Source organism: Schistocerca piceifrons, chromosome 5 (genome assembly GCF_021461385.2).
Source record: "Schistocerca piceifrons isolate TAMUIC-IGC-003096 chromosome 5, iqSchPice1.1, whole genome shotgun sequence".
Taxonomy (NCBI): domain Eukaryota; kingdom Metazoa; phylum Arthropoda; class Insecta; order Orthoptera; family Acrididae; genus Schistocerca; species Schistocerca piceifrons.
The window spans coordinates 427,771,768-427,798,630 of NC_060142.1; the positions used below are offsets into that span (position 1 = coordinate 427,771,768).

Sequence of the window (26,863 nt, forward strand, 5' to 3'; positions counted from 1 at the left end):
TCAGAAAAATTGGACGATTTGTTCAAGACAAAGAACTGCACAAACTGAGCATATCAAATTCGCATTGTTCTACCTCTGGGCTTGACAATAATTGACGTCCTCTTGAGAGAATCGTGGCAAATTCCATCAACTGGCGCGTTAGGTAGTCAAAATCTCCAGCGGGCTGGAGAGTCCTGCCCACAACGCTCCAAACGTTCTCATTTGGAGAGAGATCCGGGGACCTTACTGGCCAAGGGAGGACTTACCAAGCACGAAGACCAGCAATAGAAACTCTCGCTGCGTGCAGGCTGCCATAATCTTAGTGAAATATGAGCCCAGGCTGGCCTACCACGTATGGAAACGAAATGGGGCGTAGAACACCGTCGACGTACCGCTGTACTGTAAGGGTACGGCGGATGACAGACAAAGGGGGGTCGTTTTGAAACAAAATGACTCTCCAGACCATGACGCCTGGCTGTCAAGTGACAGTCAGGTTGGTATTCCACCGCTGTCCGTGGTGTTCCCAGACACCTCTTCGGCCTGGAGGCTCGCTGACTGAAGTAGAATTGTCTTCAGTGACGAGTCCAGTTTCGAATTACGTCTCGATGAGCAGTGAAGACGTTGTTAGCAGTAACAGCAGAACGGATCAGTCAGGAAAGCTCACTGACTTCAAATTTGTACCAGTCACTGGATGTAACAAGAGTAATAAATGCATCGGGAACACTTCAACCCTTCTAAAGTTGTTCGACGATCGGTGATATGACTCTGATGTCGAAACGCGAAACGTGAAAACCATAGCTAAACTACTATCAGGCAGACCTAATGTACTGACGGAGAGGGACCATCGAGCATTTCTGTAGTCGATGCTAACCGACTAATGCTAAAGAGCGACCCCACTGGACGGTGAATTGGTGGAAACAAGTGATTTGGGGTGATGAATCAGGTCATGCCGACAGAACGGTTTGGCTTTGGCGTATGCTTTGAGAACGTTAGTTGCTGTCATGTATTGTACCAAGAGCGAAGTACGGAGGAAGTGGCGTTACAGTATAGTGATGTTCTTTTTTTCTGTTTTTCGTTAGCGTATGGTTCCCTTTTTGCGCTTAAGCAAACACTAAGTGTGGAGGAACACATTTTACAGCATTCTGTACTGTACAGCAAAATGAATTGTATCAGCACGACAATACACCCTGTCATAAAGCATCAACTATAATGCAATGTTTTGAGGACATTTACCTCCCTGAAATGCACTGGCCTGCTCAAGAGTCCAGACCTCAACCCAGTGGAACTTTGCGATGAGTTCGAATGTCAGCTTCACTCCAGACCCCAGCGTCCATCTCTGGTTTCTGCTTTTGAGGACGAATGAGCTACCATTCCTCCACAGACATTCACACATCTCATCTAAAATATCCCCAGTAGAGTTCAAGCTGCCAAAGTTGAAGGGTGGACACACTACACATTAATATTTACTTATATATGTTCGTACGATTTTGGCCAGATACCGTATATTACAGCACAGATTTGCCTGTGGTCTGGAGACAGGAAGCGATCGTCAGGAGGAAAGGTCGGAGTTTAATAGCCTGTCAACGGGAAGACATTTGAAACCTGACGGGTAAGGCTTGGGGAGGAAACGATGATAAACTTTATTGGAAATTTTTACATGGCTTTACGTTGTACAGAAAGTCAGTGCCCTTTATTATTATATAATTTAATTGCATCAACTTAACAACTCATCATACATTTCATCAATTTCTTCATCATCTGCAGAGCTAGTTGGCATATAAACTTGTACTACTGTAGTAGGCGTGGGCTTCGTGTCTATCTTGGCCACAATAATGCGTTCACTATGCTGTTTGTAGTAGCTTACCCGCATTCCTATTTTTTTATTCATTATTAAACCTACTCCTGCATTACCCCTGCTTGATTTTGTATTTATAACCCTGTATTCACCTGACCAGAAGTCTTGTTCCTCCTGCCACCGAACTTCACTAATTCCCACTATATCTAACTTTAACCTATCCATTTCCCTTTTTAAAATTTCTAACCAACCTGCCCGATTAAGGGATCTGACATTCCACGCTCCGATCAGTAGAACGCCAGTTTTCTTTCTCCTGATAACGACGTCCTCCTGAGTAGTCCCCGCCCGGAGATCCGAATGGGGGACTATTTTACCTCCGGAATATTTTACCCAAGAGGACGCCATCATCATTTAATCGTACAGTAAAGCTGCATGCCCTCGGGAAAAATTACGGCTGTAGTTTCCCCTTGCTTTCAGCCGTTCGCAGTACCAGAACAGCAAGGCCATTTTGGTTAGTGTTACAAGGCCAGATCAGTCAATCATCCAGACTGTTGCGCCTGCAACTACTGAAAAGGCTGCTGCCCCTCTTCAGTAACCACACGTTTGTCTGGCCTCTCAACAGATACCCCTCCGTTGTGGTTGCACCTACGGTACGGCTATCTGTATCGTTTGAGGCACGCAAGCCTCCCCACCAACGGCAAGGTCCATGGTTCGTGGGAAATTATTCAGGTTGTGAAGGGAGACGAAAATTTAATAGTCATGGGTGACTGGAATTCGTCAGTAGGAAAAGGGAGAGAAGGAAACATAGTAGGTGAATATTGATTGGGGCTAAGAAATGAAAGAGGAAGCCGCCTGGTAGAATTTTGCGGAGAGCATAACTTAATCATAGCTAACACTTGGTTTAAGAATCATGAAAGAAGGTTGTATACATGGAAGAACCCTCGAGATACTAAAAGGTATCGGATAGATTATATAATGATAAGACAGAGATTTAGGAATCAGGTTTTAAATTGTAAGACCTTTCCAGGGGCAGATGTGGACTCTGACCACAATCTATTGGTTATGAACCGTAGATTAAAACTGAAGAAACTGCAAAAAGGTGGGAATTTAAGGAGATGGGACCTGGATAAACTGAAAGAACCAGAGACTGTACAGTGTTTCAGGGAGAGCATAAGGGAACAATTGACAGGAATGGGGGAAAGAAATACAGTAGAAGAAGAATGGGTAGCTTTGAGGGATGAAATAGTGAAGGCAGCAGAGTATCAAATAGGTAAAAAGACGAGGGCAAGTAGAAACCCTTGGGTAACAGAATAAATATTGAATTTAACTGATGAAAGGAGAAAATATAAAAATGCAGTAAATGAAGCAGGCAAAAAGGAATACAAACGTCTCAAAAATGAGATCGACAGGAAGTGCAAAATGGCTAAGCAGGGATGGCTAGAGGACAAATGTAAGGCTGTAGAGGATTATCCCACTAGGGATAAGATAGACACTGCCTACAGGAAAATTAAAGAGATCATTGGCGAAAGGAGAACCACTTGCATGAATATTAAGAGCGAAAACCCAGTTCTAAACAAAGAAGGGAAAGCAGAAAGGTGGAAGGAGTATATAGAGGGCCTATACAAGGGCGATGTACTTGAGGACAATATTATGGAAGTGGAAGAGGATGTAGATGAAGATGAAATGGGAGATATGATATTGCATGAAGAGTTTGACACAGCACTGAAAGACCTGAGTCGAAACAAGGCCCCCGGAGTAGACAACATTTCGTTAAAACTACTGACAACCTTGGGAGAACCAGTCCTGACAAAACTCTACCATCTGGTGAGCAAGATGTATGAGACAGGCGAAATATCCTCAGACTTCAAGAAGAATATAATAATCCCAATCCCAAAGAAAGCAGGTGTTGACAGGTGTGAAAATTACCGGACTATCAGTTTAATACGTCACAGCTTCAAAATAGTAACGCGAATTCCTTACACACGAATGGAAAAAGTGATAGAAGCCGACGTCGGGGCAGATATGTTTGGATTCCGTAGAAATGTTGGAACACGTGAGGCAATACTGACCCTACGACTTATCTTAGAAGAAAGATTAAGGAAAGGCAAAACTACGTTTCTAGCATTTGTAGACTTAGAGAAAGCTTTTGACAATGTTGATTGGAATACTCTCTTTCAAATTCTGAAGGTGGCAGGGGTAAAATACAGAGAGCGAAAGGTTATTTACAATTTGTACAGAAAGCAGATGGCAGTCAGACGAGTCGAGGGGTATGAAAGGGAAGCAGTGGTTGGAAGGGAGTGAGACAGGGTTGTAGCCTATCCCCGATGTTATTCAATCTGTATATTGAGCAAGGAGTAAAGGAAACAAAAGAAAAGTTCGGAGTAGGTATTAAAATCCATGGAGAAGAAATAAAAACTTTGAGGTTCGCCGATGACATTGTAATTCTGTCAGAGACAGCAAAGGACTTGGAAGAGCAGTTGAACGGAATGTACAGTGTCTTGAAAGGAGGGTATAAAATGAACATCAACAAAAGCAAAACGAGGATAATGGAACGTAGTCGAATTAAGTCGGGTGATGCTGAGGGAATTAGATTAGGAAATGAGACACTTAAAGTAGTAAAGGAGTTTCGCTATTTGGGGAGCTAAATAACTGATGATGGAAGTAGAGAGGCAATGGCAATGGCAATGGCAAGGAAAGCGTTTCTGAAGAAGAAAAATTTGTTAACATCGAGTATAGATTTAAATATCAGGAAGTCATTTCTGAAAGTATTTGTATGGAGTGTAGCCTTGTATAGAAGTGAAACGTGGACGATAAATAGCTTAGACAAGAAGAGAATAGAAGCTTTCGAAATGTGGTGCTACAGAAGAATGCTGAAGATTAGATGGGTTGATCACATAACTAATGAGGAGGTATTGAATAGAATTGGGGAGAAGAGGAGCTTGTGGCACAACTTGACTAGAAGAAGGGATGGTTGGTAGGACATGTTCTGAGACATCGAGGGATCACCAATTTAGTATTGGAGGGCAGCGTGGAGGGTAAAAATCGCAGAGGGAGACCAAGAGATGAATACACTAAGCACATTCAGAAGGATGTAGGCTGCAGTAAGTACTGGGAGATGAAGCTTGCACAGGATACAGTAGCATGGAGAGCTGCATCAAACCAGTCTCAGGACTGAAGACCACAACAACAACAGCATCTTAATAACAAATATTTCGTTCATTTCTCGATACGTTGGGTCACTGGTCGAGAAAGACATTGAATTAAGATAGATATGTGCAACTATGACCAATGCCTCTCGTTTTGCGTTTATGCAATGCGTTTACAACGTTATTGTGTGACATAGTTCAATCAGTTGCTGGGCTTCGGATTTTCATTTTTTTTTCCGTGACTATCAAATACTGTTTCGTAATATCTACTCACTTCAGCTAAAAAAATCTCTGTAATGCAAGATTGGAAAGTGAATGCAACGCACAGTACTTTTATATTTCCCCTGAAAACTCTTAGAACGTGTAGAGGATAGCAGGCGTGCTACACTAAAGAGGAAGGCACGTCTGAAGATAAACCGTTTCTGTTCTAAGGGAACAATCAATTCAAACAATGAATTCCACTTTCGTGCATGTCCTCAGCATAATAGAGACAGTATTTTACTACAATTCTGGTAGTTACACTGAGGTGACAAAAGTCATGGGATAGCGACATGCACATATACAGAAAGCGGTATTATCGAATACACAAGGTATAAAACGGCAGTGCGTTGGCTCAAATGGTTCAAATGGCTCTTAGCACTACGGGACTTAACATCTGTGGTCATCAGTCCCCTAGAACTTATAACTACTTAAACCTAACTAACCTAAGGACTCCACACGCACCTACGCCCGAGGCAGGATTCGAACCTGCGACCGTAGCAGCAGCGTGGTTCCGGACTGAAGCGCCAAGATCCGCTCGGCCACAGCGGCCGGCAGTGCGTTGGTGGACCTGCCTTTGTACTCAGGTGATTCACGTCAAAAAGTTTTCGACATGATTATGGCCGTACGACGGGAATTAACAGACCTGGTACGCAGAATGATAGTTGCGGCTACCAGCGTGGAACATTCCATTTCGAAAATCGTTAGGGAATTCAATATTCGGAGATCCATAGTGTCAAGAATGTGCCGAAAATAGCATATTTCAGGCATTAGCTGTCACCACTGGCAATGCAGGGTCGACGGTGTTCACTTCACGACCGAGAACAGTGGCATTTGCGTAGAACTGTCAGTGCTAACAGACAAGCATCACTGCGTAAAATAAAGGCAGAAATCAATGTGGGAGGTAAGACGAAGGTATTTGTTAAGACAGTGGGGCGAAATTTGACGTTAATTGACTAAGGCAGCAGACGACCGACGCGAGTACATTTGTAACAGCACGACATCGCCTGCAGCGCCTCCCCTGGGCCCGTCAGCACTTCGGTTGGACCCTAGACGACTGGAAAACCTTGGCCCGGTCGTATGTGCCCCAATTTCAGTTGGTAAGAGTTGATGGTAGGGTTCGAGTGTGACGCAAACCCCACGAAGCGATGGACCCAAGTTGTCAACAAGGCACTTTGAAAACTAGTGGTGGCTCCATAATGGTGTAGGCTGTTTACATGGAATTAATTGGGTCCCCTGGTCCAACTGAACAGATCGTTGAGCGGAAAAGGTTATGTTCGGCTACTTGAAGACCATTTTCAGCCATTCATGACTTCATTTTTATGGATCACCACGTCACCGGGCCACATTTGCTTTGAAGAACATTCTGCACAATTCGAGCGAATGATTAGGCCATCCAGGTCCGACGTGAAACCCATCGAACATTTATGGGACATAATCGAGAGGTCAGATCGTGCATGAAATTCTGCACTGGCAACACTTTCGCAATTATGGACGACTGTAGAGGCAGTTCAGTATTTCTGCAGGGGACTTACAGCGACTTAGTGAGACCACACCACGTCAAGTTGCTGCACTACGCGGGCCAAAGCAGGCCCGATATGATACTGGGAGGTAACCCATGACTTTGGACATCTCAGTGTAATATTCTTTAATCAGTTAAGTAATGAGCCAATAATGCTTATCGCTAAAGTACACACGAAACATATAGTATGCAGGTGACTGTCTTTCCACAGATGTCCTCGTGTTATCGCTCTACTAAGTAACCTAGATAAAAAATTATTCACATCTTGAGGCGTCATGTTAATATCATGTGACGACGCCTGTAACATCGATAATGGATTCAGTTCTACAGAGAAGAGAGAAGTTTCTTCAGGTATGCCACATCCAGATGAGGTGGGGTTAGATACTGTTGAACTAAAGAAGTTCGTGGTTTTATGGGACTGTCATCGGGTCACAGTCGAGGTACGGTAGGTAGGTACGACTGGAGCCCTGTAAACACAGTTGTTGCCGCCTTGGCAGTGTCTGCACCGTACTCATCATCAAAATCTATAGGAATTGGCACACTTTGTCGGCTATGAAGTTGAGTTAAACGTCCCGGTTTATTTTTCTGACAACTTGAATGAGCAGATCAGAGTAATCGTATGAAAAACAAATTCAAAATATTACAGGACCACCTCCGGTCTGAAATACACTGTCTATATATCATGCTCAATGGTCCGTCGGTGCAGTCGACGGCTTGTATCATTGACTACTTCATGTGTCCCTGTGACCAACGGCCTTTTGTGAGGTACCCGACGCCAAATGCCGAAAGTTCCCTTCGTTATGTTACCTATGGAACAGATTTAGAAGGACCTACATTCACTGACTACAACAGCTGCTGTCGTTTTGAGACCTATTGTCATTGACAAGGTGTCTCCTGCCCCTGTCGCAGGGTCTTTTTACAGTCACTGCTCTATGTTGTGTCACGACGCTGCGAGTGATACACCATTACTTATAGAAAGTTTGAACAGTCTGCGTTGACAAACCAGTAAATCGGGCAACTTCGCTGATGCAGTAATCATGGGTATGTTCAAACACGACGACTCTTTTCTGCCGTTCGGTCGCGTCTCTACGTCTAATTATCTTACTGCTATGAAACCACACAGTCGGTTGGTGCATACACATGACTTCACTGCAGTATCTTATGTCAGAGATGGACGGTTAGAAAATTGCCTCGTGTCATTTCTACACCTTCTACAGCACTCCAAAGTTTTGCATGTTGGTATTCCGGTTGTTATGGGTTTATTTATCAATTGTCATTTTTTATTTGAAGATCAATGTTCCTGTCTGAGTCCAGGTATTGTCATTTTGTCATTTGGAGATACTGAGTGGGGCTGTGCATGCTACAAAATGGAGTGCCAAGTGGAGAAATCGGAACATTTCCGACATATTCTTCTGCTTGAGTTCAGTAGAGGGGTGACAGCAGCGTAGATAGCCAGAAACATTTGCATCGTGTATGGGGACAACGCCGTTGGGCAGAACATGGCAAGAAAATGGTTTTCTCGTTTTAAGAAGAATTTTTTCGACTTTAGTGACTCTCCGCATTCAGAAAGATCGTTTAAACGGATTAATCCACAATGATCCACATCAGTGTACTCCAGAAATGGCAGGTGTCATGAACTATGATCATTTCAAAATGATGAAAAAGGTTCAAAAATCGGGTGTATGGATATCGCACGCTGTAAGCCAAAATCAATAACATCATCGTGTGCCCATATGAACATTTCTTACTGTTCGTCACCAATTTGCTCCTGAACAACACCAATCATTCGTATCCTGTATCGTTATTGGTGGCAAGAAATGGAGTCTTTATGCTAACATAAATAAAAGAAAGGAATGGCTGAGCACAAACGATGCAGCAACCTCTCGACAAAAGATAAAGTTGTGCATCTGGTGGGACAACCACGATGTGGTGTACTACGAATTGCTTCCAAGAGGTGTAACCATCACTGCTGTCATTTATTGACAACAACTGAGACGACTTGCAGACGCAGTCCAAGAACAACGACCAGGAATACTGCGTAAAGCGATGCTACACCTTTTCCGCTCTCTATCGAACAACCTTCAAAGAATTCCTTACCGCATGAAAATGAGCTCCGAACATGGATCGACGAGTTCTTCACCTCAAAACCAAGTGATTACTACAGTCGCGGAATCGAAAAGTTACCTCAGTGTTAAACTGTTGTAAATAGTGAAGGAGAACATATTACTGATGACTAAATTCTCTGTTACGTGTTCCTGATGTGTTTATTAAACTTATTGAAAAACGCTACGAGCGTATGCACCAACTCATTATTTAGTCCTGTAAACTCGTTTAATGTGTGGACGTTGACTCCAAGAGGTATGGACATTTACCTGACTTACTGCAACGTTAAGTCTGTGAACGAGTCTGCGATTATGTTTGGCACTTTATTTATAAACGTTCGTCTCATTGGCATTATAAATTCCAATTCACATCTGTTACAAAGAACGTGAACCTCTAATGTGACAATAATCAGTTCAAGTGGTTCAATGCCAAATATATAGAAAATCTAAGAATACATAAAAAGATAGCGTGGTTGACAGACATAATATTATACAAGTATCACTGTCAAAAAATCTCTACACGCAGGTTGATAGTAAGTGCTAGTGATGGCCTGGGGTGACCTATACTCATCTATGTAGACACGCCATAGGCGGTAGAGGTTGCTAGCCCCGAGGCACTATCATATCCAGAAGTATGAGAACCACCTGAATTGCACCTCGCCTGATTTGCACGCAGCCCACATCAAGTATCTGTCTTGCAAGTCATCTGATCTCTTTGCAGTACAGTCGTTTAACTACACAAAATGGATACCACAAGAGAGCACTAGAGAACACTGTTCTTTAAGGAAATCAACACCACGATATATTATATACTAGAAAATTCGTCACTAGGGATGAGCCCCTCCTTACCGCTTGTCAACTCAATTTCGTTACAGTAAGTCACATTTCAAAATCGCTCCCACTTATTGCAGTTTGACTTAACTAACCTCATCTCGTAAGTCATTTCAGAAATCTTTAGGCAAAATCAAATATTTTTACGATAAAGAGATTTTGAGACAATTTCTGAACTCCTGAAGTTCTATGACAGTTCGAAGTATTTTTGCTCTTTAAAAGGTTTTTCTCACACCTGTGAAACGTCGTTCGTGATACGAGTGGTTTGTCATAAACTGAATGTTGAACTAACCAGTTGAAAGCAACGCGATTAACAGCGACAAGCGTTCTGTGGAAAGCTCAAAACTAACGTCGTATCACCAGTAACTTCTCTGTACTCATAAGTGAGCAGTTAAGTGCACACATGCCTGAACTTCAAACGACACGACGAACCTTGTTGTTCTGGATCTGTATTGAAACAAAGCACCGGTACCCGTTATACACTATTGGCCATTAAAATTGCTACACCACGAACATCACGTGCTACAGACGCGAACTTTAACCGACAGGAAAAAGATGCTGTGATATGCAAATGATTAGCTTTTCAGAGCATTGAAACAAGGTTGGCGCCGGTGGCGACACCTACAACGTGCTGACATGAGGCACGTTTGTAACCGATTTCTCACACACAAACAGCAGTTGACCGGCGTTGCCTGGTGAAACGTTGTTGTGATGCCTCGTGTAAGGAGGAGAAATGCGTGACATCACGTTTCCGACTTTCATAAAGGTCGGATTGTAGCATATCGCCATTGAGGTTTATGGTATCGCGACATTGCTGCTCGCGTTGGTCGAGATCCAATGACTGTTAGCAGAATATGGAATCGGTGGATTCACGAGGGTAATACAGAATGCCGTGCTGGATCCCAAAAGCCTCGTATCACTAGCAGTCGAGATGACAGGCATCTTATCCGCATGGCTGTAACGGATCGTGCAGCCACGTCTCGATCCCTGAGTCAACAGATGGGGACGTTTGCAAGACAACAACCATTTGCACGAACAGTTCGACGACGCTTGCAGCATCATGGACTATCAGCTCGGAGACAATGACTGCTGTTACCCTTGACGCTGCATCACAGACAGGAGCGCCTTCGATGGTGTACTCAACGACGAACCTGAGTGCACGAATGGCAAAACGTAATTTTTTTCAGATGAATCCGGGTTCTGTTTACAGCATCATGATGGTCGCATCCGTGTTTGGCGACATCACGGTGAACGCATATTGGGAGAGTATTCGTCATCGCCATACTGGCGTATCACCCGGCGTGATGGTATGGGGTGCCATTGGTTACACGTCTCTGTCACCTCTTGTTTACATTGACTGCACTTTGAACAGTGGACGTTACATTTCAGATGTGTTGCGACCCGTAGCTCTACCCTTCATTCGATCCCTGCGAAACCCTATATTTCAGCGGGATAATGCACGACTGTATGTTGCAGGTCCTGTACGGGCCTTTCTTGGATACAGAAAATGTTCGACTCCTGCCCTGGCCAATACATTCTCCCGATGTCTCACCAATTGAAAACGTCTGGTCAATGGTGGCCGAGCAACTGGCTCGTCACAATACGCTAGTCACTACTCTTGATGAACTGTGGTATTGTGTTGAAGCTGCATGGGCAGCTGTACCTGTACACGCCATCCAAGTTCTGTTTGACTCCATGCCACGGCGTATCATGGCCGTTATTACGGCCAGAGGTGTTTGTTCCGCGTACTGATTTCTCAGGATCTATGCACCGAAAATGCGTGAAAATGTAATCACATGTCAGTTCTAGTATAATATATTTGTCCAATGAATACCCGTTTATCATCTGCATTTCTTCTTGGTATTGCAATTTTAATGGCCAGTAGTGTAATTAAGTAAAGCTTTCGTTTCGGTTGCCAGGCACAAAGAGACGAGATATATCAGAGTTTTTACCAATATCAGTTAGCTAATCTTAACTAAAAAAATTTTGTGCTCTGCCTGAATACTGTCGAGACCTTTATCTCCCTGTTCAGTAACCACGAGGAACGTTTGGTACAATTTCAAGTGACTAAGTCTGCACTTGTTATAACGAAGTGCATGATGTAAAGTTTTGTCAGAGATACTCGAGCGAAGCATGTAATTTGAGTGTTAGTTAAGTAAATTTAGATTTTAGATATCAAGTTTTTCCATCAGCACCGAGATGTCTGAATTTGGGATGAGGATACTTTTTTCTCTTTTTTTTTGCCTTACTAGGAACTGGATCCGGCACCTATCGTCGTTGTTTTCTGTACACGAATTATTAGCCACCAGTACCAAGACGTGTGCATATCTGACGAGAAATAACGGTACCTATCGTTATTGTTGAAAACGCATGAAGAGACATTAAAAATGAAAATTGGTTGTCACTAGTAGTTCGGTGTGCATGTAGAAGGGCTTGAAATGAAACCATGGATATTTTTGTGATGGACCAGGATTCTAAACCACATATGCGCCTTTTGTGGAGACCTTGAGAAGTTTGCAGTCGTGGGAAAAACAACTAAATGACCGAGCTATATCGTTCCGTGTGGGTTAGGTACCGCGAAAGAGGAGATCAGAATTCAAATCCCAGTCCGGCAAAAAATTTTTCAACTAATCAAGTTCAAGTAAAATAAGAGCCCTGTGACATTAAATGACCATTGGCTCATTAAAAAAAATATTGTTTCTAGTGTAAGGAAGCTCATGGGCCACAGAGTTTGTCTGCCGTGAGTTCCGCCTCTGCTATGGCCCAAACTATAGCGGCTCTGGTTCTTCACCTGCCATAACTAGGCGTGAAGGACGTCTGTTCCTGTGTCTTTAAAATGCACGCCGGAAGTGGGAATGAAACCCATATCTAAAAACTAGGAAACTAAGATCAATTCATCAGACCACCAGACGTACCTGACTGTGTCATAACTCATAACGTATTATGCACCTAGCTTACAAATTGGACACAGTGAAAAAATGCAGTTCTCTGTTAACTGGTTAATTATCAGGAGACTTCTGACACGGAAATTATGCTAGTCTCATGTCAGCGATACGTAAAGCTGCTATCATAGCCTCGATTCGAAGACATTCAGAAATTTTCATTATTTAAAGAAATTTCTTAGATCGGGAAACGCCATTCAAGAGTATGAAGTTACCAAATATTATGATTATTATGGCCATTATCGCTATTAACTCCTTCATTCTGCTGCTGCTACACGTGTGCTTGAAGGAAACATTTGATGCTTCTTGGTCACTTTTAGAAATATTTAGTTCGCAGCAAATGGTTGTGGCTTTCTGTGGAAACTGGACCGTCCTTTTCATTGTCATTACTATTGCGAAATACTGGAGACGGAATGCTTCCTTCTGTTCGTCAGAGATTTCCAGGAGGCAGAATAACCTTCCAACATGACCGTTCTCCTGTACATACATTGAACTGTGTAAAACTCGGATTCCAAATGAACGGGGACTTTGAGCTGTTCGACTGTGCTCCCAAAGGTGCTGACCTCAGTCCCATAGAGCACGTATGAGCAGAGATGGAGAAAATTGTTAGGTGTAGAAGGCCAGCACCGACAACCAAGATAGCGCTGTCCAAAGGAGTTCATGACGCGTGGTAGAGTTGTCACAGATTGACATATTTATCCGGAAACTTGTTGCGTCTATTCACCAGTTGTTAAATGCAGTTGTAGGTGATTCCGGATACTGGGCACAGTACCGAGCTATTGTGTTGTTAGGGAGAAATTGTTAATGACAAACAAAGGTTTTTTCATCCTTTAAAGAAGACGAAAATTTGTTTGACGTATCTCTCATTTAAAAAGAAAAAAGAAGAAAAGAGGAGTAGAGTATGCATAAAAACTAGGCTGTCTGTTTAATTCTTTTCAGTCGTTCAGTAGTCTCTTGATTTTAATTTATTTTACGACCTTTGACCAAAACGACCGAGAAAAACTTGAAACTATTTTTTGTTACCTACCGCATGACGGAAATTTCTATGAAGGCAACAAAGAAAAAGTATTTACCTTTTTCGTCGAGGAAATGCGTCTTATCTATGTGCAGAAACGTTGCCACTACCGACAGAACCACAAAAAAGATACCATTTTACTTTACTGCGAAGTAGAAATCGCAGTACATACAGATAAAAAGTGGTGCAAGAGCAGCGGTGTAGATGTAATACTTTAAAAGTATGGATATTTATTGATTCCTGTTGTCCGTCTAAACTATTAACTAATTAAAATTCATGGAAATGAGAGAAATCGAAACTCCTGTCTGCACATTAGAAACTGACCACCTTACCCACCACGCCATTCTACCAATATCGTCTGCCACGCTTACGAAAGGTTATGATATGGTCTGTAATGTCATACCTTTTCCATGAAAAAGAAATGAAATACAGAGTTAAAGCAACGCAATGTACATTTGGTAACGTCATACTCTTTAATGGGATTTCTCGATCTCATAAATTTTTTGACATAGTGAAAATTTCAGAATGTATTCGAATCGAGGCTATGATGGCATCTGTACATGCCGTTGACATGACACTAGCATAATTTCCGTGCCAGAAGCCTCCTGACAACTAACTAGTTAACAGAGAACTGAAATCTTCCATTATGACTAATTTGTAATCTAAGTGCGTCATACGTTACGACACAAACATGTACGTAGCAAGTTTGGGCTTCGGTGGTCTGGTGGATTGATCCTAGTTTCCTAGTTGTGAGATATGGGTTTTATTCCCACTTCTGGCGTGCATTTTACACACACACGAATAGAAGTCCTGCACTCCTAGTAATGGCAAATGAGGAAAGTCAGGTTTCACCGAAATTCAGAATCCGGAATATAGGCATCATATGCCTTCGCTCTCAGATTGGGCAGAGCAGGTTTAGCAGAGGGAGAGGCGAAATTCGCGGCAAACAGAAACTCTGTGGCCCGTGCACTTCCTTACGCTAGAAACATTTTATTTAATGGGCCAATGGTCACTTAACATCACTGGGCTCTTATTTTATTTGCACTTGAGACTTTGAAAAATTTGGTGCTGGCCTGGGATTTGAATTCAGATCTCCTCTCTCGTGGTATCTGACCCACACGGAACGATACAGTTCGATCATCACCACGAAAAACACATATGTGGTTTGGAGTCCTGATCCAGCATGAAAATTCCATGCTTTCATTTCATGCCCTACCATATGCACACCGAACTACCAGTGATAAATAATTTTCATTTATAATGTATTATCAACAGTAACGATAGGTGCCATTATTTCTAGTGAAACATGCACACGTTTCGCTACTAGTCAGCAAACAGTTCGTGGACAGAAAATTATGACGGTAGCTGCCGGGGCAAAATCATCTCAAATTCAGAAATCTTGCTTCTGGTGAAAAAATTCGATATGTGATATCTAATTTTATTTAGTTGACAATCAAATTACAGACTGGGTCGAGTTTCTCTCTCAAAATTTTGCATCATGCACTTCCCTTTAAACAGGTGCAAACTTAGTCACTTGAAAGTATATTAAACGTTTTTTGTGATTACTTAACCGGGAGGTAAGGATGTTGACACGATTCAGGCAGAGCACAAAAATATGATTAGGTAACTGATACTGGTGAGAACTTCGATATTTCTCGTCTCTTTATGCCTTGCAACCGGCACGAAAGCTTTGCTTAGTTAGAACGGGTATCGGTGTTTGGTTTCAATACAGATCCAGAACAACGAAGTTCGTCGTATCGTTTGAAGTTCAGGCATGTGCACAAATAATTGCTCAATCGTGAGTACAGAGAAATTACTGGTGATACGATATTAATTTTGAGGTTTCCATAGACCGCTTGCCGCTGTTAATCGCGTTGCTCTCAACTGGTTAGTTCTACATCCAGTCAATGACAAATCACTCATATCAGGAACGACGTTTCACAGGTGTGGGTAAAGGTTTTAGAGAAAAAAAAAAACTTCGAATTGTCATAGAACGTCAGGACTAAAGATGTTGCCTCAAAATCTCTTTATCACAAAAATATTTAATCTTGCCTAAAGATTGGTGGAATGACTTATATGATGAAGTTAGTTAATTCAAATTGTAATGAGTGTGGTAGTGATTTTGAAATGTCACTTACTGAAACGAAATTGAGTTCATAAACGGTGAAGATTGGCTCATCTATAATAACGCGTTTCCTAGTATTTATCATATCGTGGTTTTGATCTACATCTGGGCCGATTACCTTAAAGAATTGTGTTCTCTAGTGATCTCTTTTGGTATCCATTTTCCACAAACGACTGTACTGCAAACAGATTAGAGGACTTGCAAGACAGCTACGTTATGTGGGCTGCATCCAATTGCACGCATGCAATTTAGGTCGTTCTGATACTTTCGGGTATGATAGTACTAAGAAATCAGCATACCAGTTGCAAAGTCTTTGATTAAAATGGTTTCACTTTGCAGAATGTGTTCCTAAAAATAAATATAAATTAAAATGCACCATGTAGAGCTAAAAGCCGTACTTATCTCAAGATAAATGGTGTAAAAAGCGGCATAAAATTTATTAACATATTTCTTCTGGCGTAAGGAAGTAAACAAAATGTATCTTTCTATGAAGGGTTATTAAATGAAGCAGAAAATACTTATTTTAGATAGTACCTATGATGGTACTTGCAGGAGGCAGCACGATAGTGTATCAATATCTATGTAACATTCAGAGGTGCAGAACCAGAATTGTGACCACAACATCTCCCGTGCTGAAGTCAAGTGTTATTGGGATGGAACGTAGCAGCTCGTATAGCTCTTAGCTCATTTTGAGTGTTATTAGTTAACTAGTACACGTAGACCACCTTAAGAAATATCGTGGATCTTTTTATACCCAATTATTGACATCTTAACAATTTTATACCTGGAACAGATATTCGTTTAAACATGCAGAGATCGAAGGTATTGTGCTTCTCCGTGTCACAGCTCAGCTTCCATGTTACTTAGTTTTTCCTGTTATGGGAAAACGAAGTGACTGCTAATAATTTTATTTTGTTCACTACTGCAGTTATTCAAATTGTCGAATCTCTGTTCTAATTGACTGCGTTACGGAGACATTGAATAAGACGCGCAAGTGTCAAGTGAAAAAAAAAATTTGATAAATTTCATTTTGTTGGCAACAGCATCAGCCTTTAATCACGCATCTCCTAATCCCTCCCTACCAAAACGTTCTTAGAGCATACTTTTGATTATTTTCTAGGGACGAAATTCTTCCTTTTTACTTTTCTGTATAAATATTAGCTGCAGATGAATATAGCACGAATGTGTATACACAGACTGACAGTTTACTCAAACATGCTTCAGATTTATGTACCACCATTCTCGTAAACACATGGCCAAAAAATTTCAATAGTTAGTCCTAAAATATTAGACCATGTAATGTCGCGTCTCGATATTTTTTAACATATAAAGTGCCTCATACCAATACTACATTTACAAGTAAATGGAAACTGTACCTACCTATGAAAAGTAACTCGTCCTTCATTCACGTACTTTTCGTTGCATCCGTAACAGCAACAGTACTGCTACTAATACTCCAACATACAGAAAGCCACGTAAAACAAGGTAAGTACGTATAATACTCAAGTTTCGCTGCTGTCACAACACGCTATCAAACAGCGTCGTCCTAATAGCACGGACTATCCCGGTCTGATAATGAGACCACGCTCAGTAGGCTATGCCCACTCCATCGATATTTACTCTATTGGAAGGTCCCACTCTGTGACGCCAGTGGCCAGAGTACCCAGCCATACGCGGAGCCCCTGCAGCATGCGATGCCGTTCACACTGATTACTTCCTGAATGCGTCGAAACAGGCATTCGATTCGCTCTGTTCACTAAGCAATAGCTCAGTTGCTGTTTTCTAAGTACGTAGATCTCTATTACTTTTATTGGTATTTTGTGGTTGTCAGTCATGTCATCTTTCATGTATTCTTAAATTTTCTGTACATCTAACTTATTATCGTCACATCACTGTTCTTTCTATTTTGTAACAGATCTGATTATGGAACCGCACATTGTGAATTGTATACTACATGTGATCAAGAACGACATTTACGAATAAAGTTACCGGACGCTGAAGCACTTTGCGGCGCAATTAAGCCATTAAAGGCACGATCTTCTTCTTCAACGGCAAGATCATCACTGCACTGAGTAACGTAAAGACATGCGGAGTCAGGTTGTAGTTTAAGATACAACACTGAAACATGACTAGCGACCTGTTCAACAATTCGTGAAGCACGTAGCATTACTCTACACTCCTTGCTCCTTCATTCACAGTTTTCTTCATCTCGTTTTTGTTGACTTCGAAAGGTTGGTAAGGCGGCCTAGCGCCCCACAATATGTAGCATTCATATTTTAATGATTTATATCATAATCATTGTCACCACCGTCATTATCATAACCATGATCCCGACTTCTAGATGAAGGCCGTATCTCCTGCTCGAGTTCCTGGAGTCTACTCCTCGTCTGAAAGACCTTTGCCGGCCGCTGTGGCCAAGCGGTTCTGCACCATTCAGTCCAGAACCGCGCTGCTGCTACGGTCGCAGGTTCGAATCCTGCCCCGGGAATGGATGTGTGTGATCTCCTTATCTTATTAAAGAATGCCAGTCAGCAGCCTGTCAGACCGTCTAAACACTCATCAGAAATGTTAAAAGGTCTTTCAAAAAATGGTTGAAATGGCTCTGAGCAGTATGGGACTTAAATTCTAAGGTCACCAGTCCGCTAGAACATAGAACTACTTAAACCTAACTAACCTAAGGACATCACACACATCCATCCCCGAAGCAGGATCGAATCTGCGACCGTAGTGATCGCGCGGTTCCAGACTGCAGTGCCTAGAACCGCTCGGGCATCCCGGCCGGCTCTACACAACAGATCACATGCATGAACCTCTTACAAGCTTTTCGTGAGTAGTTATTCATTGTTTAGAATCATCTCCAAATCCCTCTCAAGGAAGAGAGAAAATGCATTCGGTAGCGTTTTGCTAGGATTCAGACTGATCAATATTATCAGTAAGAGGGTTGTATGCAGTGCTTAGCAATGTGAATGGCAGGATGTGTTCTTTTCGTCTGAGACTGTTGACAGTGCAGTATAGGATCAGGTATCCTGGTAGACAACAAAAAAAAGGAAGTGAGAGAGAGAGAGGGGGGTGGAAGCAGAAGGGAGAGAGACGGAAAGAGAAAGTGAGAGAAGAAGAAGAAGAAGAAGACGAAGAAGAAAGACTGTTGCTTCTGTCTCACCCTACGTCTCGGAACCAGGAGACTAAGCCTGATTTTTTCCTAAGAGCTGTTACACGAAAGACTAATAAAGATATATGCTCCTTTTGCTACGTGCCAAACAATGTCTTTTAGACTACACACATTCGTGTTTGTGAAAACGAGGGAACATGATGAAAGCGTTCAAATGATGCGAAGGTTTATGAAACATTTGTATGTTTGTGAAGCTCTTGATCGTTTAGAACGTACAAGCTTTTGGCAGAGTTCCTCACCGTCAAAGTGACAGATCCTAGTATAGCGGCTGCCTGCTCACTTACACTCCAGGGTACAGTCATGACGACAGAGACAGCACCACCATACACCATACACCTCAATGTACCTTTCCGGGGTCCAATGCGGCCGATATTTTGCTCAACTTCAAGCCATCCTACTCTTAGGTCTTCAACCATCAGGTTGATTAGTGGAAATTCACCATGAATTTCTGTTTTCGGTCTTCCTCTTGAGAGAGGTACGGGTGGTGCAGCTGGTATTTTATGTTCAGTGGTAGAAACAGAGATATTTTGTTGTCCGTGAGAGGTTTGGGTGCATAGAACGAACTGGGCAGTAACTCAGGGCTAAATCACGACCAGAGACGTAGCCTCCGAGCTCCACCCCTAAGCCGACACGTAACAGTGTTTTACTTCGTCTCGTTGTAATATCTACTCCGTACGAAGTGTAGCACACGGCTTATATATGTTTCATCGTTCGTTAGTATCTCTGATAGGTGGTGTCCCAGGCCCATTTGACGACTTAGAACTTGAGTAGCTGTACAGTCTACGAGGATGTGGCGAACTGGTAATGTTTCTCCACAGACACACTGCTGGGGTTCCTCTTGCTGTAGTAGAAATTCATGAGTTGTTTTTGTGTGTCCATTTCTGAGATGACACAAGGCAATACCTTTCCTTCTTGAGCTTTGTGGCGATGTCTTCCAGAACTAGGTTGTGTGTTTGATAGTCCGTAATTTATTGGATTGTCAACTATATTGCCATTTGTTTTCCCATTTATTCAGGATGTGGCGGCTGATGCATGCCATTAAGTCAGCATTTGGAATGTCTAGTTCTGGTGTTCTCGTCCCCATTCATTCTGTGGCTAGTTGCCAGCCAGCTGATGACTCGGCGTCCAGATAAAGGCGGTGACTTGTGACACCAGATGTCTATGCATAGGGTCACGTAAAACCCGTAAATTACAGGCAGGCGGCTAATGGGCGTGGATCTGGTACAAAACTACGACCCCCTCTCCCCCAATAATGACAATGAAGTCTACCACAGTGGTGGAATTATTTGCTGCATCACCTTCTGTGATTCAATAATTTTGTTATAATGGTTGAATATCTTAGGTAAACTGGTCTGATTTGCCATTGTTTCTATAGGAAGGAAATATACACAATAATCTGAATGAACTTTATTTTATTCTCTTGATTTCTATAAAAATAGTTATTTGCATTTTAACGTTTTCGTAAGAAACAGAGTGGAAATGCATATGTCATCTGATGTTTTTTCTTCTGAAATATCAGTGTTAATCTCGGAAGAAACATTGACTATCAATTTTACGTATAACTCTGGTATTTTTTAGTGTTTGTACATAGATAGTTACCTCATCTGAATCCACTGTTGGCATTTAATACTTGATGAGTCCTCCACGTGTCTTAATCACCGCTTTGTACCGTGTAGACTTTGATAGATAAACTTGTGAATGCATTCGTCACTCAGTTGATGAAACCACACACGCAAAAGAATCTCCAGCAGGTCCTGTCTATTCCATGGATTCTAATTTTCTACAGCATTTCTCATAACTTTCCAACAGTTCAAAGTAAGATTCAGATCAGGGCTATTTCCATGCCATTCTAATATTTGAACTCTTGTCTAACGAAAATGTGCATCTAAAATGTAGTAATGCGTAACAATTAAGCTGGAACATCATCTGCTTCATGCTTGATACAAACATTGATCACAGGAATTACTTTCAAAGCTCCGTCTCCGGGAGCAGAATCTTCCTCGAAAACGCAACTGGACACATCTCCACACTGACTTATTAAGGTAATAAGCTTCATTTAAAGCATGCTGATATATAACATTTACATTAACTGTGTCATTTATTCATCTGTCCTGTGTTACACACGAGTGCGAAAATGCTGTACTCTCTGACTCACAACCACTTCGCCATCGGAGCCATGCAGATTAAAGTTAAGCTCCTCTGAAAAGCTTACTCTGCTCCACATCTCTGGCGCCCGCGTCATATGTGCTATTGCCCACTTTATTGTTTTTGTCAATAAAGGCTTCTTTCAGTGTCAATGGGTAGCGAGTTCAACTTTCAGCAGTCGGTTTGTAACAATTCTACTGGTTACTGAGACGTCGCAGATATCTTCCCTGTCTTGATTTAGTTCAGCTTATGACAGACTACGATCCACGAGAGAAAGTCTTTTCAACACCCTTCCTTGTTTGACAGACGGCCTTTTTCTACGACTGCCTTTCTCACAATCAATAGTCCTTTTCTCCTGATATTTCTTCAGTAACCTCTAAATTATGGACTGATTAAAATCTATCTTAGAGGATATCTTTCTTGTGCTTCGACCAACTGATACATAAGCAAGTATAGCACCTTTCTTCTTTGGCGTTAATTCCACTGATGGCCCATCTTCTGATTTCAATGTATCAGCCATAATGACTGCATTGTAGATGCAGATTGTTAGAAAATATGGTAGGAACTGAACCAAGAATATGTAACCGACGGGTTAACAACAGTGGACTAATATAGCCTGAAGCAAACAGCCGCCAAAGAGAAAACTATTAAGTAATTATTGGTGATGCAATAAATATTTCTACCACGATAGATATGAACTATACATGTGATAAAAAGTATGCGGACACCCCTCAAAACATACGTTTTTCATATTAGGTGCATTGTGCTGCCACCTACTCCATATCAGCGACCTCAGTAGTCATTAGACGTCGTGAGAGAGCATAATGGGGCACTCCACGGAACTCGTGGACTTCGAACGGAGTCAGCTGACTGGGTGTCATTTGCGTCATACGTCTGTACGCGAGATTTCCACACTCATAAACATCCCTAAGTCCACTGTTTTCGATGTGATAGTGAAGTGAAAACATGAAGCGACACGTACAGCACAAAAGTCTGTTGACTGGCAAAGACCCCCGACAGTTGAAAAGGGTCGTAACGTGTAATAGGCAGACGACATCTATAAACACCATCACACAGGATTACGAACTGCATCACGATCCACTGCAAGTACTATGACAGTAAGGCGGAAGGTGAGAAAACATGTATTTCGTGGTCGAGCAGCTGCTCATAAGCCACACATCAAGCCGGTAAATGCAAAAGGAGCGTAAACATTGGGGCCTTTACATTGGACGATTGAACAGTGGAAAAATGTTGTGTGGAGTAACGAATCACGGTACATAATGTGGCAGGGTGTGGGTATGGCGAATGCCCAGTGAAAGTCATCTGCTAGCGTGTGTGGTGCCAACAGTAAAATTGGACGCGGTGGTATTATGGCGTGGTCGTGTTTTTCATGGAGGGGGCTTGCATCCCTTGTTGTTTTGCGTGGCACTATCACAGCACAGGCCTACATTGATGTTTTTGGTGAAGAGCAATTCGGGGATGGCGACTGCATCTTTCAACACGATCGAGCATCTGTTCAAAATGCACGGCCTGTGGCGGAGTGGTTACACGACAATAACATCCCTGTAATTGACTGGCCTGCATACTGACCTGAATCCTATAGAACACTTTTGGGATGTTTTAGAACGGCGACTTCGTGCCAGGCCTACCGAGCGACATAGATAACTCTCCTCAGTGGAGAACTCCGTGAAGAATTGGCTGCCGTTCCCAAACAAACGTTCCAGCAGCTGACTGAACGTATGCCTGCGAGAGTGGAAGCTGTCATCAAGGCTAAGGGTGGGCCAACACCATACTGAATTTCAGCATTACTGATGGAGGGCGCCACGAACTTGTCACTTTCAACCAGTTGTCCGGATACTTTTGATCACATAGTGTAGTTCACAACTATCGTGGTAGAGTTATTTATCTATCACCAATTATATTTTTCTGATATCCAGTATCACTAATATCTGGCTACCACAGGACGCCAGGGGCCGAGGGGAAGGAGAGGTTGCCGGCACCCGCCTCACCTCTCGGCAGGCCTTCTGAGCTGCTTGCTGTCGGCGCGATGGGGGCTGATGACGTCACCGACCCTCGAAGGGAGGCTGGCGGCGGAGAGGAGAGCGGCCCGCTGGCAGCGGCCGAGGCGCCCCTCCTCATCGGACGAGGCGACTTTCGATTGCGTGAAGACGCTTTGGCCGCGCCCGGGGCAGGAGAAAGCCGGGCGGCGCGCGTATGTGAGAGGCGAGCGGGCGGCTGGAGCTGCGGCTGGGGTGACCCGGATCCTCAGTCGAGGCCCGACCCTCCGCCAGCGACGATGCCGCTGCCGCCCCAGGTCTCGCTGCTGCACCTCCTGCTGCTCGCCGCCGTCGCGGCCGCCTCGCCCGCGGTGAGTACCTCACCACCGCCGGCGACCCTACCGACCTGTACACCACCGACAACTCGTGCATCGTTTTTAAAAATTATGAATTGATCTTCACGTGCGGCTCCTCAGCCGTGTATTTTTAAAGACATTGTTTTGGTTCCTCGTCGTCTGTTTTTTACGAGTATTTGCTTCGATTAATTTTGCACGATTGGCCAGTTTCGTTCCTACAGACCATTCTCAAGTGCAGTAGATGTCAACAATTTGTGAGCGGATATAGTACGACATGTTGGTACCCCAGCACTCGTGAATGGCCTGAAAGGACGAAATTGGCCAATCGTGCCAAATTAAGGGAAGCAAACACGCGTAAACAACAGCAGAGATGTCAAAAATGGTTCAAATGGCTCTGAGCACTATGGGACTTAACTTCTGAGGTCATCAGTCCCCTAGACCTTAGAACTACTTAAACCTAACTAACCTAAGAACATCACACACATCCATGCCCGAGGCAGGATTCGAACCTGCGACCGTAGCGGTCGCGCGGTTCCAGACTGTAGCGCCTAGAACCGCTCGGCTACCTCGGCCGGCGCCGAGATGTCCTTTAATCATATATTGTCTAAGGGACCATCCAGGGCTTTCCTATGGATGAGTTCACTAGGTCGTTGAGTAAAAGCTCTATCGTCAGATAGCCAGACCAAGTGCAGATGGCGAAAGCTGTTTCCAGCCTTTTGATTTAGGTCCCCAATGGATCAGCTACAACAGGCAGTTGAGAATTTTGTCTGCAAACGGCGAGTAGTGTTCGTGGGACCCTTTGTTTCCTTCCAACCCGTGGTTGCCCGTGGCCTGGTTACTGGACTTTAGAAAAATATTGCCTTACTACTGCACTTCATTGTGAACCTCGTTGTGTTTGTTGTGCACCATCTCGCAGTATGTTTTGTTCAATATATACCGCACCAGTTATAAAAAGGAAAATTTTAGTGACAGATGCATAGGCATGGCAGCCTTATCGTAAGCAATAAAAGGGCGCGCAAAATCCTACCATGGCCACAGTTTTAAATGAATGAAGCGAAGTATGTATCGTTATGCAAAACGCATTTCAGTAGCCGCATGAACATCACCAATATTAAAGCATTATTGAGCCAGAAGCTACTGACAACATTTACACACAAATGAAGAATTTTGTCGATATATGCATCTACATTCACATAAAAATACCGAAAGCCATCATACGGTGAATGGCGGAGCGTACCATATATCACTACAGCAAGTGGTGTTCAATAAGTAATGCAACCCTCACTTTTTTGGGAGGTTTCTGCTGAAAAAAGCGGAATGTGTGTGGGGGACATCGTGGAATATTCTCAATTCAGTCCCCATAGTTTCATGAATTGCCAATCGGTGGTGGCGCTGTACGTTGCCTCCAAAATGGCGTCTGTAACGGAGGTACGTTCCAAGCAGAGAGATGTCATTCAGTTTCTTTTGCCGGAAAACCAGAGCATGCACATATTCAAAGGCACTTACAGAATTTCTACGGAGACCTGACAGTGAACAAAAGCCCGGTGAGTCGTTGGGCAAGGCATCTATCCCATCTGAACAAGGTGGCGCGTCGTGACAATTTTTTGTCAAACATCGTCACTAGCGATCAAATGTGGGTTCATCATTTCGAACAAGAAACAAAACGGCGGTCTATGGAGGGAGACCACACCACCTTTCCTCCGAAGAAAAAGTTCAAAGCCACTCTCTCAGCCAGTAAAGTCTTGGGGAATGCCTTCTCGGTCTCTGAAGAGGCTACTCTGATGTCCTCCTTTTTTCGGTGCAGCGAGCACACTGAAGTGCATTGTGCTACCGTCAGGAAAATGAAGAAACGATTTCTGCGTGTTCATCTGCACAAAAATGCAAACGAACTTCTCCTTCTCTGTGATAATGTAAGGCCTCACAAGTCTGCGCACCTTAGAGCAGCTCACAGAACTCCATTGGACCGTTCTTCCTGACCACCCTACGACTCGGATATCGCACCTTCCGACTTCCACCCTTCTGGCCCAATGAAAGATGTACTGTGCAGAAGCAGTAGGTGGATGATGGGGAGGTTATCGATGCAGCACGACCTTGGCTCCGGTGTGGGCGAGTAGTGTTACCATACGGGCATACAGGCCCCCCCCCCCCCCCCCCCCCCCCAGTAAGGTGGCTCAAGGCCGTCGCACTGAACGGATATTAGGTTGAAAAGTAGGGTTTGTAGCCAGATTAGTGGAGAATAATATGGTGTACTGGAATCCCGAATAAAACCAATCTGCTTTCAGCAGAAAAATGTGTTACATTACTTACTGAATGCGGCTCGTAGTAATCCCCTTTCCTGTTCGAATCGCAGATGCGAGGGAATAACGACTGTCTAAATGTTTCTGTACGAGCCCTAATTTCTCTTATCTTGCCTTTGTGACCCTTAGGCGAAATTTACTATGGTGGCAGTATAAACGTTTCACAGTCAGCCGCAAACGTCGGTTCTCTAAATTTTCTCAATAAAGTTTTGGGAAAAGAACGTCGTCTTTCGTCCACATACCCCATTTGACTTTGAGAAGCGTCTCCATAATACTCGGGTGTGGACGATCCTGCCGGAAGATTTATTCTACTTACGTCACTCAGATCTCCTCAAGCCACAGTTACAATGTTGATGTGACTGAAATTATGAACACATTTTAGAATGGCTCGTACTATTCTGTCTAAAGCACATCACAAGACTCGCATGGACAGGCCAGGCCCTTCAGCCAAATAAAACTATTATTATTACAAGACTCCCAGCCGCATTCTTGTCGCACGCCTTCTTCTCAGTTTCGGACAGTAATTGTGGTCTAATGTAGGATTACTTGTGTGAGTGCCCATACTGCTGAACGGCCGGAGTTAGCGGTCTCCTATCCCTGCTAGTACGACTGTAAACCGTTCTTTAGTTGATGGACCGTTCAACTGAACCTTGCGCTTCATCTGTTACAAATAAAGTGTTTGGACCTACGCAGTTTTGTAGGGAGTGTGAATGTCATTCGTATTCAGTTGATCAGTCACACAGCTTTGGGTTAATTCACAATTCAGTCATACGCCAAGACTTTTCCGTAGAGCACCTGTAATTTCACTGCAGTGCGCAGGTAGAGGGTGCGCTAAATAACATTCAAATGATTCAAATGGCTCTGAGCACTATGGGACTTAACAGCTGTGGTCATCAGTCCCCTAGAACTTAGAACTACTTAAACCTAACTAACCTAAGGACATCACACACATCCATGCCCGAGGCAGGATTCGAACCTGCGACCGTAGCAGTCACGCGGTTCCGGACTGCGCGCCTAGAACTGCGAGACCACCGCGGCCGGCAAATAACATTCCACAAGTAGCGAACCCACTGGTGTATTTCTGAAAGTGCTTCAAACAAATTACTCCGATACTCTCTATGAACTTCCCACAATCTCTATTACAGGCTTCTATGGGTTGTAAAGCGGCTTTGTAATTGAAGTTT

General features: G+C 43.2%; 1 protein-coding gene across 1 annotated transcript in view; it reads left to right on the plus strand.

Annotated features, from left to right (window-relative positions):
• Positions 1–23,076: 23,076 nt before the first annotated feature.
• Positions 23,077–26,863, plus strand: part of LOC124799058 (histone-lysine N-methyltransferase 2D-like) — a 157,294-nt gene continuing 153,507 nt past the window's right edge. The window contains exon 1 of the mRNA XM_047262597.1: positions 23,077–23,241. Within this exon, the coding sequence (XP_047118553.1) occupies positions 23,077–23,241 (165 nt within the window). The remainder of the gene's footprint in view (positions 23,242–26,863) is intronic.